We start from the raw sequence: 16,867 nt of genomic DNA, 5'->3' as shown, positions 1-16,867 counted from the left end.
ACAATTTCTGAAATTTCTGTGAAACCTTTGAGGAAGTACTGAGACAACAAGCCAAAATTTCTGAATGTTTGTTCTTGTCAAGATGAAAATCAGGCTTGATTCAAAGATTAGCTGCGAATGTAAAGTAGTAAAATGTTCAAGGTGTTACAAGTGTAGCAGATGTGGATGTGATCATTATGGTACATCAATTGCTCAAAAAGTTAGCTGTAAGAGGTCAAAGAAGCTTTGGCAAAGGAGGTGCTGCCAAATGAAAAAAAAGAAGAAAAAAGGTCTGTATACAAGAATGGTATACTTATAGATGTACAACGATATGCCCTCAAATGAGGAAGAGAGCAAAGATGAATTGCGTGGTGTAACTCTGAACAATGCAGAGGAGGAGAATGATTCAAGATCAGGTAAGGAACAGAGAATAAAAAGATTTTTCATAGTGAAGTGCAAAAATATTACAAGGAAAAGAGGAGACAGGAGTACTAAAATAATGGCAAAATAGTGTGACCATAGCATATGGGTGGTCCATACTGGTATGATAAAACATCTTAACAACTACTCACATCACAGAATAAAAACATGGCAAAATGATCCTTGGATCATGCTGAACACAGCCATGATCCTCACTCTTAGGCTTCCAGATGTTTGGATCTGGTGGGATACCCCATATTCTACCAAAATAGTTAAATTTTCTGCTATTGAGACAAGAGATTACTTGTTAAAACTTCTTGTACTGAATGTTACTTAAAGCGACATTTTATAGCAGTAACTGCACTATTTCAAGTTTTAGTCCTTTAATTACCCATGAAAAACAAAACAGTAAGCTTATAATAAATATCTGCCTTTTTACTTCCTTCATAGTTACTCATACTGTCTGGTACATTCCTTTACTGACAAGAACTAGGAATCACCGGAAAAATGCACATTTTCAATAGCTAGCTCCCTCACTACAGACCATGCCAGGCCCCTGTTTGAAAAGGAGTAATAAAATTATTTTTTCTTTTTATGTAGCAGCTCATTAAATTATGTTCTATATTTTCTGAATAACTTGAGCAACAATTAGTGAAGTTATCATTATTTGCTCTGTTGCCGGTACAAGTCAGGACACTTATCTTGTCACCTTTATGAGTTAGAACATATGCGATGTTGCCTTCCATAATTTTCCAAATACAATTCATATTTTTTTACTAAAAATTTATCTAGGTGTTAAGGTGCATATAATATATAGTAACAAATCAAACCATTATATTTTTCTACAGCCAGTCCAGATCATCTTTTCTGCATACTTACTAGGGATGTTGCTTTTTGATGACATGTTTATTAATTTCCTCAGTTTCTAAGGCATAAATGAGAATTGTCTCACATTTTCTTTCATTTTCAGTACCTTTAAACATGAGTTTTGGTATAAAATGATCAAGAAGCTAAGTCTTGTGATTTTTAAGATTTATTTACATACACACATAGAAATGTTTGGAAATACAAAACTAGTTATCACTACATTATGTTTGATATTCAAAACTACAAATCAGTTTCAGTGAAACCTTCAAATTCTGAGTCTTAATCACTGTCCTCAAATAGTTAGGACAATTTTTCTACAGTATCATTGTCACTGCAAAGGGCATCACCACGAATATCATCTTCATCTTTGTTATCTACTGCAACAGAGTGGACATCCTAGAGAATTTCGTTTTTTGAAATGTCCATATCACTTGTGAGGTATCATTTTTGAAACCCATGCTGAATCAGGGCCGGATCAATGGCATTCCAGGTTTTTTTGATCCATTGGGCAATGAATAATAGGTCGTTTTTTTATGGTTACCTGATGGTGTGAATAAATTTCTTCCAGAGTAGAGTCATTCATTCAACTTTTGGCACACTTGCTGTTTAAACAGTCAGTTGCAGCTGATGTCCATCACTTACAACTGGCCTGTCATGCCTCCGGGAATAATGATAAGATTCATGCAATTCTCATCCAGGATATCCTTGATACATACATGTCATTCTATGACACCAGAAAGCATCGAGAACCACCACATGACTTTTCCATGAGGGACCTCTGCATCACATGCTACACAACCAGTCTTATCATCAAAGCATTATTTTGACCCGCGGTATTGTAAAAGCCTAGGTACATATTATTTATGGTGATAAGGCAAACTTGACTCTTTGTTCACTAAAATTAGAGTGCATATTATATTTGGGAGTGTATTATATTTGGAAAATTATGGTATACAAGTCTGATTGCTTATCCAATTACCTCTATGAATTAGAATACTTTGCTGTTGTTTCCACAAATTAGGATACTTGTGCTGTTACATTTACAAGTTAGCTCCTTCAGTTGCCTCCATGAGTTGGGATACTTGTTCCCTTGCTTTTATGAGTCAGGATATTTATTCTGTCGTTATACAAGTTAGAACACTTGTAATGTTTCCTTTACGAGTTAGAATACTTGTTCTGTTGCCTCTTTGAGTGATGATACTTGAATTTTGCTTCTAGGCATTAAGATACTTGTTCTATTGCTTCTAAATGTTAGGATGCTCATTCTTTTTCCTCGATGAGTGAAGATACTTTTTTAACAACATCTACAAGTTATGATCCTTGTTCTTGGTGTTTTTACGAGTTTAAGTGTATTTGTATGTTACCCCTAGGTGGTACGATTCTTGTTCTGCTGCCTTCATGAGTAATGATACTTGCTTTTCCTATTTCACTCACACCAATAAGTCAAATGTGACTTTTAAACAAGTAATCAAAAGCTACGTAAATCTCTTATGTGAAGTTTTTCCTAGCCAAGCTTTAAAATGTACCTAAAACAAAGTTTGTGTCATAAAATCTAACAATCTAAGCTAATGGAGGCAAACTCTGAAAGCATGCTTCCTAGGAACTTAAGATATTTTTTTTACTGTCATCAGTATATCTAACATTCTTCTTTTAAAAACGTTTTAGGCAGTATGTTGACAAGTAGAATAGTTTCACATGGATAGCTCCTGCCTTCTGTCTAGCTTTAGAGATGTTTTGGACTATGGGGTGAGTTCTTAAATAACTCTAATGAGTTAATTAAGAAGAGTTCTATATATCTGGACAGTAGCATAGTCCTAAGAGAAAGCTACATAACAAAGATGATGTTTTCAAAGTCTTCTGCCATTGGTCTTCAGATGAAAGGTGAACAACTTTTGAAACATCATCTTCTATACTAGTGTTTCTACAACAGGTAGTTGCTGTCCAGTCAACAAAATTTCATCTTACATGGTCTGCCTAAACAATTTATCAAATTATAAAGATGATACGTAATTGTTTGTAAGAATGTTGGTTCAATCCCAATTTTTCCAAGTATACAAGTCAAAAACTGCAATAGAGTAGCCCTGAAAAGGAGTTACAATACTGATGAGTTCTGACTAGCTTAAGTGTGTTACCTTAACTCTGTTGTTACAGGCTCAGCTGATTTGACCAAGTTCTTGACCCTAAAGTAACCATCATAGTTTCTATACTATTACTTTTACTATGTTTTGTGTATCTTCACAACATTTTGCAAGCTTTCAGTAAAAATTACAAGTCTTTTGTACACAAATAATCAGATTTTTTAATTATTTATTTTTACAAAAACATTCTCTGTGAATATATGGTGTAAAAGTCTCGACTGCTCTGGTGCACAATGATTTTCATGTTAAGATTAAAAATATTTTTCTTCACCTGAAAATTGTCAAGTTTCATTTACACAATCTCTAAATCCTCTTAAATAAATATCACATGTTTCTTTTCAATCAAACTTTTAATTTTATTTTATTTTCTCCACCCTAACTCTATATGCATTTGGTCAATTGGACTGACCTCATAACCTCATTTACCTCAGTTACCATTTTTTCTTTCTAGAATTATTGCAAATTTTAACAGGAAACTACAGTTGTTTATCTTAAGTAGCTCAAGACTCTTTAACATTATACATCTATTTCTACTTAAATTTTATTGTTTTATTATCTTTTGACTTATGTCTAATTAATAATCCCACCACAGAAGTTGTACATCACACTGCAAACGTGTAGCTCACGTTATTGTATCGAATTATGTAACACAAAAGCTGCTTGTGGGCGTATCTTCTGAATAATTATTATTATTTTTCATTATATTACCTAATCTAACCTAATAAGTTTACAATTTTTACATTTTAAGTACTTTTATAATAATGAATAAGGAATACACATCAAAAACAAGAAATATGGTACTAACCTGTCTTTCGTTTTGCTGTTGACTGTCAATGAAACTTAAGCCTACTTTTTTATACTTATGGTAGAACTACACTAAATAATTTAATTAATTAAATACTGCACCTAAGAACACAGAACAATAATATCCTATAACTATCATAATTTTTCTGGCTTTCTAACTATGCTCTAAAAGCCTTTAAGAATTCAATTAATCATATTGACATGATTCCCATGATCATAAATTTGAAATTGAATGAAGAAATAGACAATATCCTGTACAGAGAACAGCATAATACAATACGTCATTTGATAGATTAAACATTGACTTTCTATTGATTCTAAATATTACAGTGTAAAATGTCAGAGAGAAATATTGGCAATTTGTGAGATGGGATGTGACAGGTGGGTGTGGCAAGTGGGTCTGATTTTCTAGTTTATGGCTCCATAGACAAATAAAATTGAAGGCTATAAAATTATACTTTGCCTGAGTAATATCCATATTATAATGAGTAACTTATGTTAAAGTACATAATTCTTGGAGGGTTGGTAAATAAATCTAGAGAACAAATGTCATAATTATCACATTATGGGAGTTTGAGGATTTTTTAAAAAATATTTCCTTATATAAATCAGAACTTAAAACATATATAATATTAAAATTTTATTTATTAACTACATTTTGATGTCATGTTTATTCATACATAATGATAATAAAGTAGTTTAATTAAAATTTGAATGTAATTCTCTAAAGAGTTGTGACATGCACACTTTGACATGCCTGTAGCAAGAGTGTTAATCCTCTCAATATGGGCCTAGTTCTTCTGTGCTTGTCATAATAAAATTAGCATCAGTGTGTAGTTTATAATTCAAATTTTAAATTATCTAAGTTATAATGTATTAATAGTAAAAAAAAAAATTTAAAACATTCTCAATCTTCATTTCTGTGTGTCACAAGACATGTCTGCATTTTAAATTATCTTCTTTTAATTTGTATATGTTTAATATGTACATTGCCTGACTTATCCTAGATGCAATCTATAAACCATTCCTAGAATCAACATACAGGTTCAGTGTGCTAACATCTCCCTGTAGTGAGAAATGAATAAATTTTTCATGACCCATGACAGAAGCACTGCTCATCTATACTTAAATTTTAAGAAAGTTTGAAGAATTACATGTTCTTATTTGACATACATCTTTATAACCACCAGAAAGAGTTTATTTTAAACTTGAAGCCTTCAATGGTCCTTTTGAAATTAGCATCAACAATGTTATACTAATAGAGGATTTGAGTAGGTGCATGTTGGCATGCGAGTTGATACCCATAGCATTTAATGTTTTTTTTGTTTTTTTAACTTAAATACCTTAGTTAGAAAACCATTTAAATTAAACTGTTTTTGGACATACTATATTAGTGACTCATGTATCATTTATGTTTTAAAATGTATATTTGAAGACTTGAAGAAAAAAAATATTAGGCTTAGGTAACTATGAATACATGAGTCCAAAGTTACATGTGCATGTATGTAAGTGTATGTGATGTGTTGTGTTGCTCTTTAGGCATGAAAAAACAACAACAAATGTTGTAAAATCCAGACCACAGAACTATAAAAAGGTAAAAACCTGAAATTCTGAAGATAATGAAATTGATGATATGCTAACAAATAATTCATTCAAAGAAGAAAAAGATATTGTTCCTTTTATTTCATAATTTTTAAAATTTCTTATCACTGTATGCAGACTTGCCAACATTAAATTTTGAAAAATAGTAATCCTTACTGGAACAAGCAAAAAATGTAAATAGTGTTGCTACTAATTAAGAGCCCTGTAAGTATCACTATTGGCTTTCTTTAAGAAATCATCTGTAACTTCTTGGGAGAAATATGGTTTTTGTGCCATTTTCCACCTTCCTTCTCAGCACTAATTCTAAGATGGAGTTTGATATTGATCCCAAAAGTCTGTCCTGTTTTTTGCAAACAAGTGAAAAAACCCTCTCACAACCTGCACTGCTGTGTGATATTACAAGGATAGACTTCATTACTTCTGAGAGTTTATCATATTTAAAGTTGTCCAGCTCATCTTTCATTTTTCCACTACTATACTAAGACTTGTCTGCTGGCTTACTGAGATCTACACCAGTCAATGGATTAATAGGTGAGAAAATGCTGCTGAAAACAATCCATTGTACTGGCCCAAGGTGCATCCTTACAGTGAATGTAACAAATGTGAATGTACAAAAAAGTACTCTACTGATTCCAAAGAACAACTTTTTCTGGCAGATATGTCTGTTACTTCTGCATGTTTCAAAGTTGTGTCCTGAAGTGGGAACTTGGGCTTCATGTATTGCAATGCAGTTTCATAGTAATTTCTTCCATTTTCATAGAAAGAGAGCTGGCTTCCTTTGTCAAGCTTTGTAAGGAAAGGCTCAACTTCATAACTAATTGTCAAGTTCTCATTTTTTAACTGAAGTTTTTGTCTTTGAAATTCATATCCAAAATATTTGAACAAATCGAAATTGCATGTGGTGTCACAAGTCTGCTTAACAAATCCTTAAATAAAGCAAACAGGACTCTCTGCAAGTAATGGATGAAAGGGTCCTCAGATTATAGTTTCAAATTATACTAGTCAAAGATTTGAATACAATTGTTCAGAAATAATGCATATACAACACATCTCCTTGATATAAGTAACTCATAAATCCTTTCTTCTCACAAATGTGTTTCTTGATGATTTGGTGTCAAGTGTGTCCAATACTTTCTCACTTGCCTTTGCAATTTTGTCTGCTACTTTCTTAAAGGAACCATCCATAGAAGATCCAGATTCCTTCCCAGAAAACACACTGACATACTGCCTCAATATACACAATTTTTCCACTTTAATGACTTTGAGGCTAGTTATTCTTGATGGTGTCCTGCAATATTCTTGCCAGTTGATTTTTCAATTAAATTGGGATTAGAAAGTAATGCATTCACTACCTTTTCCTTGTTGTCATCAAAGTATGTCATAACAATAGGTTTACTGTCAACATCATTACTGCCATCAGTGAACAAGTTGAAAGCCCTAGTTTTAATGTTACTCACAATTTTCTCAGTTGCACTGCTGGCTATTTCCCCAACTATTACAGAGGTTTTGTTTTTAGAGCATCTGTATCTTATGGCGATTTTTGAATCCACAATCCAGAAGCATTTTTTAAGAATTTTTTAAGCATGGTTTGAAACCACCACCACCACCAAAAAATATTCTTGCCAGTTGATTTTTCAATTAAATTGGGATTAGAAAGTAATGCATTCACTACTTTTTCCTTGTTGTTAGAGGATTTGAGTAGGTGCATGTTGGCATGCGAGTTGATACCCATAGCATTTAATTGTTTTTTTTAAAACTTAAATATCTTGGTTAGAAAACCATTTAAATTAAACTGTTTTTGGACATACTAATTATAAGAGATTGTAGTAATGAATAAGTGTTGGCAGTTTGTAAAATTAAGATGTAAAAAGGTGAATTGTTTCCGGAAAATTATTAGTAGAAAAAAAAAAGGCTACTAAAATAATTCCAGAATTTCACACAAAATCGTAAAATAACACAACAGTTCGTACAGGTCTAAAATGAATAAAAATCAGAACAATTACATCTAAGTCATAAGTGTTGGCAGGTATGTTGATAATTAAGTTTCATATTATTTCTGTTTGTATCAGAAAAAGAAAAAAAAAGGTGATTAAACATTCCACTTTGATCACATCATTTTCTGATTTGGTATCGGGTTGTCCAAAAAATGAGTCTAGTTTATTAATTCCAGATGCCCTCAAGTAATTTTGCTGGTGTTGAGTAGCGTTGATGTTTTTTGATGTCATTTTCACCTCCATGAGCAATGGAGAAATCAGAAATACAAACTGTACATCTTGCATAAATTGTACCCTTTAAGGATGATACAATATCCTTGAACACATTTGAATACTCTTGCCCAAGCTTCTGCTTGCTATATAAACTTTTCGTTGTTGGAGCCATTGGGAAAGAAGCAGAACAAGATTTTTCTGCCATATTCCTCTCAAAAAATGATCAGTACACCCTAGATGCTTATTACTTACATGCCTTTTTAATAGACTATTTCAACAGTTTGTAAAATTAAGATGTAAAAAGGTGAATTGTTTCCGGAAAATTATTAGTAGAAAAAAAAAGGCCAGTAAAATAATTCCAGAATTTCACACAAAATCGTAAAATAACACAACAGTTTGTACAGGTCTAAAATGAATAAAAATCAGAACAATTACATATAAGTCATAAGTGTTGGCAGGTATGTTGATAATTAAGCTTTTGTACCTTTTGTGAAGGTACAAGAAATAACAAATAAGATATAAATTTTTAAGTTAAAAATTTAGTATTCATTTAGGAGGTTCTAGAGGTTGTGCAAATGAAATATGAAATCAGAGAGAGGAAGAAATAGTATCTTATTCTTAATACAAAAATCACCTTGTACTTGGACTGACCCAGTAAAGATTTCGTAAATTTAAAGATAAAGCTTTAGTAAAAATATTTAATTAAAAATTCAGATTTTTTATACACAACAGATTTGTAATGGTTAGTAAAAGGTTGCCAATGTGAAGATAAATTCAGTTATAGAATGTATAGTTTCAAGATTATGTGATGATTACAAGGTTGGTTAATAACCCCGAATAGAGAGGGTTAATCCAGTTTCCACTTTTTATCAAATATGGCAGCTTTGTATTTTTTAATCTATGTTTAATGGTTCTTCCAGTTTCTAGAATATATACTTTACTGCTGCTGTATGATTGGTGCATTGTAGACTGTGGTGAGGTCCTTCAGTATCTTGCTGGATTTGAAGATTGCTGTAATACTAATTTTCAGGTTCTCAAGTTTGTAACTGATTTCAATGTACAAATGTGAAGAAAATGGTGTTTGTTGAGCACTTAATTCTTAGGATATCAAAGGTTTGGTGAATGAATCAAGGTTTCTGATGTAATTATTGAGTCTCAATTTTGCTCTGTTTTCAAAGTTACTGGTGATCCCACAATTTATTTGCTGTGAATAGTTGATCCTGTTTTGTAGGTACAGGAAGGTGCAGGTGGGTTTCCCACAAACTTTGGTCGAAAGGTGGTAATAATGGTGATGTACTATTACTTTAAATGGTAGTTGTTGTTTCTCTTCTATTTGTGAAGTGAACAGAATGTTGGCATTTCAGGAGTTTGTGTGTCGTGAGAGGTTCCTGATTGTGTGACCAAATTTCAAATGTACCATCAATACAAAGTCTGAAATATTATCTCCAAACCTTGATAGACGACAGGAGAAGTCCATATAAAACTGTTCAATACCTCCTAGTGTGCTAATCTATTATATTTTGCTGTGTCAATAACCTCTTAACCCTTTAGGCACATACTTTTATTCAGTCATATTATGTTCAAAATCATCATTTGAAAATTCAAGTTCAGAGCCAGAATCATCATCAACTTGCACAAGTTCAATTGTCTCTTCAAGCATAAAAACACTGGAATAATTTGATGCCATTTCTGATCCATTTTCTCATAAAAAATTAAACAGTTTTCAACTGTAAATATTACTGGTGTTATGAATAGCAAGACACCATGTTGGATATGAATTGGCAGCTAAGATCATCAGCTGAGCAGATCAAGCTTTGTCTATTGATTTTGTGTGCTCAATTTGCATTTCTAGCAAGAAATTTAAACTGCATTATGTAGTTGCCACACAGATATGGAAGCACCTAAAGGGTTAAGGCATCTAGAAAGTAAAAATGATCAGTGGGAGCTAAGATAGAATGATGTTGAATTAAGATCATATATCTTGAAAATAATCTTACAAATACATTTAACTATCCCTAACTGAATCATACCCAGATAGCTTGTGGCATAACAGAACTTATTGTTTCCATTTTACAGAAATATTGAAAAAAGTTTATAAAAATTAAAAATTTTTAGCATCAGAAATTTTCCACAATGTTAAGTCATACCGTTAATACAAAACAATCAAAAATTAAATAAAAAGTAATTGAAGAATTATAACTAAATTGAATTATACTTTAAACAACCTTTATATTTTAAACGTTTGTTATTTTTTCCATTATTTTGCACTGTTACAAGTATTATCACAAATCAGCTAAAGGGCAGACTAAAATGTTATAGTGTTAACAAAATCAACATGTTACTCTTATATGTTATAAAAATGCCTACAAAATGTCAATTTTGGGTATTTAAACACACACACACACATTAGAAACAAGCTCTTGACACTTTATGTTTACAGCACATGTAACACTGAGATATCTACAAAGATAGTGCATATTTTACTGAATAATTTACTTTCTTTCAATAAAATGCAGAATGTTCAGTATTTTCTAAACATGGATTTTGAGCAATTATAAAGCTCTAATGAAAACTAATCACCTCATATAATGCAATTTAATATGACAAAACTAATACAATAATAATATGACCAGCAATAAGTTAATAAAAACTTATTTGAAAGTTACAAAAACGATGTTTTTCACCACAAAGTTAATTACAACGCAATAGGAGCTGAATATGTTTGAAAATAAGTTTAAAAATAAAAAGTGCATAAAAATGAACTTGAATTAAAACTACAAATTAATTATATTGAAGACATTTACTATATGCTTTTTTTTAACTGCACAAACTCTTTCTCTCAGTGACCCTATTTCCAGCTATTCTGTACGTGCAATGGAAAGTGTTTTATCCAACATCTATAAGAAATACTAAACTAACCTCATCATAAGGTCTCTCAGCCACTGGTTTTGTGTCATTTTTGTCCACAGTTTCTTTTACATTTTCTTCTTCTTGTTTGTGACCTCTGGGTTGTTCCAGTTTCTGTTTATTTACTAGTGGAAATACAGCAACACCTCCAACAGGTTTCTGAACAGGAAAAGTAATTTTATGATTACATGGTTTTCTTTGTTTAAATAATTCTAATAAGAATTCAACTATAGAAGAAATATATATAAAAGTATGAGTACATTTAATACTATTAAATAACTGTGATTGGATTGTGCTTAATTAACTCTTTTAGGACTGGAAGGGTGACACTCATATCCCCTTGTTCTTTATTCTCACAGTGGATATATTTAAAATTGCATGAAACTTAATACAAACTTAGTAAATACCATCTATTTTCAGTTTTGAAAAATCATATAATATGATCTGTATTTTCCATAGTTTCTTAATAATTTTTTTATTAATGTGACTTTTTAAAGTCTGTTGCAAAACAATTTTTTTGTACTGTTGATAAGAAACTTCTTTTTATATATATATAGTCAAGTTTCAACTTCACTGATATTAACACATTTCTTTTCATAGTTTATCTTATTGATTAAAGAGTTTGACACATCCAGCTATGAACTGTAAAAAACACCACAAAAATTAACAGATTTATTGGTGCCCTAGAACTTGAACTTTCATAATTGTGTCAACATCCCCTTTATTACTAACAAATTTTCTGACTAAAATCACTTTGTATCTAAAAAACATAATTTACTTTCAGTAAAAAATAAGTTCTTTTACTATTTTATTTGCATATGATAAACTAGCAACAATAGTCAATAAAAAAGGATTTGAGTAATTAAGAGTATTTTGAAATTGCCTTCCATATATATTAGCTATAACTTTACTTCATGTCTTGTCACAGAAGAAAATTTCCAAAATTTTCAAACAGATATAATTTAACACGAAAACATATAAAATAATTCTCAAATCTGTAGATTGCTCCTAAATTTTCTAAACTTTCCATAAGACTCTGTTTATCTTTGTATGAGCTCCATTTAGTTATTTTTTAAAGATATCATAAATTACTACTCATACCACTTTATTTACCCTACACTGAGGTAAATAGTTTATAACTTGTTCTATCGAATGATATTTAAACATTACCTGTAGCTATTTTCAAAGCTGTGCTTTATTAGTAATTGTTCAAACCACATGATGTAACATTATAAAAATATGGAAACAAGGACTGTAATAATAAAACCATAAACAGAGAAGAACAATTATGAACAAATCAAGGCATGGATAGTTACATTCTCAAAAGATTATAGCATCTTAATAAATATAAACCTATGGTTTGAGACAGGCAGAAAAATTCTAAAAATATTTATTAAGTGCATTCTTTACAAGTAAGATACCTTAGAATTGTGCAGAAGTTGCAATTTGAATTTTTTTTCTTTGGAAATTATATTAAATAAATCTTATAAGATGGCAAAATGTCAATTTTAAAACATTTTGAGTTAAAATATGTTGAGACAAATGTATTATTTCTACTCATATTTTGAAATTTGATATGCAGGTGCATTATAAACACCTGGGAGGTGCTCTGCAGTCTGGATAGGATTGTTATGTTACTACCATGCTTCAATCTTTTGTGGGTTAACGAAATGATCCAAGAGAAAGTTACATTAAAAATTGGACTTTGTGGTTTTATATTGAATTTTGATGAACACAAAATTTCACACTCAAAGACCATACAGGAAAATTATTAAAGTAAAAAACTTTTCTACAATAAAACCTCCCCAGAAAAAACTTGATTGTAATAAAATTATCTCAAAATCAGTTTATATGAAAACAAAATTCTTATATATAGCATCTATAAAACAAAATTTCCTTAAAAAAATAGTCTGGGAAACACAGAGCTTAAGACACAATTTATATACAATACCTCAAAACCAATTAAAAATAATATCCCCTTCAAAAACAATTTCTATACAATAAATATTCTGGCAGAAGTAACTTCTATACATTGATATCACCTTTAGAAACAAATTCTATGACTTAAAACAATTTAATAAATAGTTTTTTTTGGACATTTCAGAATTTTTCCATGGGTTGAATGTAATTTATACCTTTGAAGTTTTTTTTTCCCAAAAAATATCACACCTTAAATTTTCTGTACAAAATGATGTATGTTTTCCTAAAAACTAGATATTAAAAATTCACTGTTAGGCTAAAGATTAAATCATAAATTAGAAAAATATTCTCTATTCTATGCCATGAAGTGCACTAACCCAACTATCTTTTTTTTTGTCAAGGGTTTCCATTTCTTTTTCTTTCTCCATGGGATGTCTCTTCCTGTTGTTCTGGTCTGGTGTCACTGGTGATGATTGGGATTTTTCTCCTCTCCTGCCATCACTGCCTGGGCTTCTTGTCAGAGGACCTGCAAGAGTGTGTCTTTTGCTTTCTTCTGGTCTTCCTTCAGGGAAAGAATGGTCCCTGGAATAGCTACCAAGTGCTTGGAGTAACAAAAAGAGGAAAAAGAAAAGGAAATCTTATTAAGCACATTCACAGGAAAGATTATCAAAAGAAAATGTATATTTGTAATAGTTGTAGTTGACTAAACACAGTTCATAATCAATAAATATTCATTGAAATACATTCTTTAAAAATGTATTAATTCTTTTCAGCTACTTGATAATATATGACATAAAAGCAAGTCAACTCACAGGCTTAAATTAACAAGCTCCGATCAAACAAAAAGATTTCTTTTTTATGTCCCCAAAACATTGATTGAATTAGTTTATGATTTTTTGGGAGTAAACATTATGAAATTGAAAGCTATATGTATCCGTTGCACAAATCAATTCATGAATGTGGAGAGAGCAAGATCCATGGATTGAAAATGCCATAAGATATAAACAACTGATGAAATTATTCTATTCTTGCCAAAGTAGGAAGAAACAGAATTGAACAGTAGTGATCATCTCTTGCAGCCCAAATCTCAGCAATGACAAAAGTTTCAGAAACAAAATAAAACATTCTGGATAGAAGCTCAAGTGAACAAGTTGCAAAGATACAAAGAGAAGCTGGGCATCTAAAGACCTAAATGAACTCGCACAGAGTATCAAATCTCCAAAAGGACTAGTAAAATAACAATGAACAACAAAGACACACAACTTCTTTGCCAACAGAATGTGGCTTAGAGTGCAGCTTTGCAGTTTGTAAGAGAAGATGATCGAACCACTGGCACAACCCACAAAATACCAGCTCAGAGAGGAATGATGTGAACAAAAACAAAAAACAATAATACAGAAAGCAAGTGCTATAAGAAAGTCCCACCTCGCACATTGATATGGATGTCACCACAGTCAAAGTGTCTGCAAGTACAAAAACAGAGGTAGGGTAATAAGGACAGAAATACCAATATGCATGAGGAACAGCTCAGATCTTGAAACACAAGAAAATGAGAATGGGATATCCAAGAATAATACAGACCTTAAAAGTAATGATCCTTCAATCCATGGGAAATGCCACTTAAAGAGAAATCATCATTACCAAATCAGAGAGGATGCATTTTTCAGATAGAAAAGTATGTGCATCCAAAACTTGTGGAATTGCAAAGCTGAAGGAGAAGGGTGAAGAATTCAAGAGAATATGAAAATACATCTCAGATGAAGAAGATATAGAGTAAGCACAAACTGAGAGGACAAATCAGAGCAAGGCAACTACTGAGAAAGAATCTTTACATGGATAACAATCTATCTACAGTGTGTGTAGAAGTAACTGACTACACATTAATATAGAGTGCCTAATCCAGACCAAAATGCAGGGTTAGAAATGGACAAATTACACAATCATGTTAAAGATGAAGTAGGAAACAATACATGTAAGTAAGTCATTTGAAACTCCATTTCTCATTCAAAAACCATGGTGAAGGAACTGTCATGATATTCACATAAGTTTCAACTAGAAATGAAAAATATCAAGATAAAAAATGATTGAAAATATTTATGACTAATCTCCAATACCCTGATGTTTGTGGCACAATAAAGAGGAATAGAAAATCAAAGTGAAAAATCTAATGAACACAAGACATGCAAAACATTCATAGACTAGATGTACTTCTACACGGTCCCTGAAAGTGTTCTGTTTCAAGAGTAAATAAAACCAAAATTAAGAGTAACAAATATATCTATTTCTTGCTTTTGAATTCCATATGTCATGCTGTGTTGTAGCTTACAGAGAGCATAATTCTTCTTGTGATTCATGGCATGCACACATTTTACTGACGTCAGGACAGTACAAACTGCAATGTTAAGCATCCTTTATGTGATGTCATTTTAGTATCTATTGATTGACTGACAGACACCACGCTACTGTATAGTGGTGCAAGTGGTTAAAACAGGCGCCTCCTCTAAGCAGCATTTGGCCTCCTTTTGGGGAAATAAAATTCTGAAATAACACTCCAAAAGTCACCCGGAAAAGGAGTCAAGGAGTGAGTTGTAAAGTCCTATCTTGCTACCCCAGATGCTGATTATTTGTTTAAGCAAAAAGTTACACAATAGATTAGAAGCACTCCTTCTATCTTAGATAGCCCTACCCCAGATTACTTGTAATGGAAGTTTGAAAACTTACCACTGACTCACTAGGAAAAAACTAAACAATAACTATGAGTAGATGTAACGAGCTACAAAAAACCCATTAAACATAGCTATTCCTAACCAATTCCTACTGAGAAGCTTCCCTTGAGTTTGGGACACCTTAAAGCAAAAGACCTGCAAAGAAAATAATGATTTTTTTTTTAAATATACACAAACACTGAAATATATATATACATAAAGAGAGAGAGAAAGCTATAGTTGAGCATTTAATTGATCAATCATAACTATGATTAAATCCATTGCAAAAAAAAGAAGCAACTAATTGAAATTAGGTGTTCTGATTCTTAAGGATTTTGAATAATCCAAATTGCTGATTAAATCTATTGCCATGAAAATAAACAACCAATATTTCACATTATTACACTGAAATATTGCCATTATGTTTATTTCTAAGCATAAAATTACTAAAAGGGTGCAATTCCCATTGCCACTAAACTTGCTTGCTCTGTCTTTGCTACCATAAAGCTACTAAGGCTATGTGGGTACATGGTGGTTAAAAGGTCGTGTAAAATACAGGAGCCCATTGCGATAGGGTTAATGTTGTATACATAGGGTTCCAGAGAGGATGCACCCCACATTTTTTAAGAAATTAATAACTATTATTTAACTTCGTATAAGTAGGTGCAACTTTAAAGATGTCAAGACTACCTAATTTTTCCCCAGAAATTATTAAAACAAAACAGTCAGATGTGTTTAAACTATCATATAATATCAAAGTTATAATTTTCCTATACTGAAAATACATTTGCAATAGGTACTTACCTCCTCTCACAAGATTAGCATTTTCTGTTTTGTGTTGCCATCAATATGCAAACATTTTTTATAATGCACGCCACAAGCCTTCTGTCCCCCTGATGTTGGAATCTTTGATTCCAACATGCCTCTCATGCAAATCATCATGTGTCATCTCTCCGCCAATAGGAGAGCACTATTATCACATGAAGGGATGTACCTATCGGAAATACATTTTCAATATACGAAAATTATAGATTCTGATATAATACTTCCCTCCTCAGAAAGAGCAGTGATGTCATTAACCCTTTCCACATGGGTCACCATTTATACACCGTATTAAACACACATTAGTGCCAAAATACAGTGATTACTACATTATACTAAAAGGTAAGATAACTATATAAGGCTGTATTTTATAAATATTAGAAAGAGCAGTGATGTCATTAACCCTTTCCTTAGTCATCCCGTTTGTTGACTAGCATTCAAAATTTTATTGCACTATTATTTTATGAATTTATGTCAGTAAGTTTGGTACCAAACT

At 31.6% G+C, this 16,867-nt stretch overlaps 1 protein-coding gene across 6 annotated transcripts in view; it reads right to left on the bottom strand.

The window, feature by feature from the left end:
* The window catches only part of LOC106458840 (band 4.1-like protein 3), a 198,313-nt gene that overhangs the window by 44,002 nt on the left and 137,444 nt on the right, over window positions 1-16,867 (bottom strand). For all 6 annotated transcript variants that reach the window (XM_013918392.2, XM_022385187.1, XM_022385189.1 and 3 more), the window contains 2 exons: window positions 13,222-13,445; window positions 10,937-11,083 (listed from right to left, as the gene is read on the bottom strand). In XM_013918392.2, the coding sequence (XP_013773846.1) occupies window positions 10,937-11,083; window positions 13,222-13,445 (371 nt within the window). The remainder of the gene's footprint in view (window positions 1-10,936; window positions 11,084-13,221; window positions 13,446-16,867) is intronic.

Source organism: Limulus polyphemus, unplaced genomic scaffold, assembly GCF_000517525.1.
Source record: "Limulus polyphemus unplaced genomic scaffold, Limulus_polyphemus-2.1.2 Scaffold521, whole genome shotgun sequence".
Classification (NCBI taxonomy): domain Eukaryota; kingdom Metazoa; phylum Arthropoda; class Merostomata; order Xiphosura; family Limulidae; genus Limulus; species Limulus polyphemus.
This window is presented reverse-complemented; position numbering and strand designations above follow the sequence as displayed.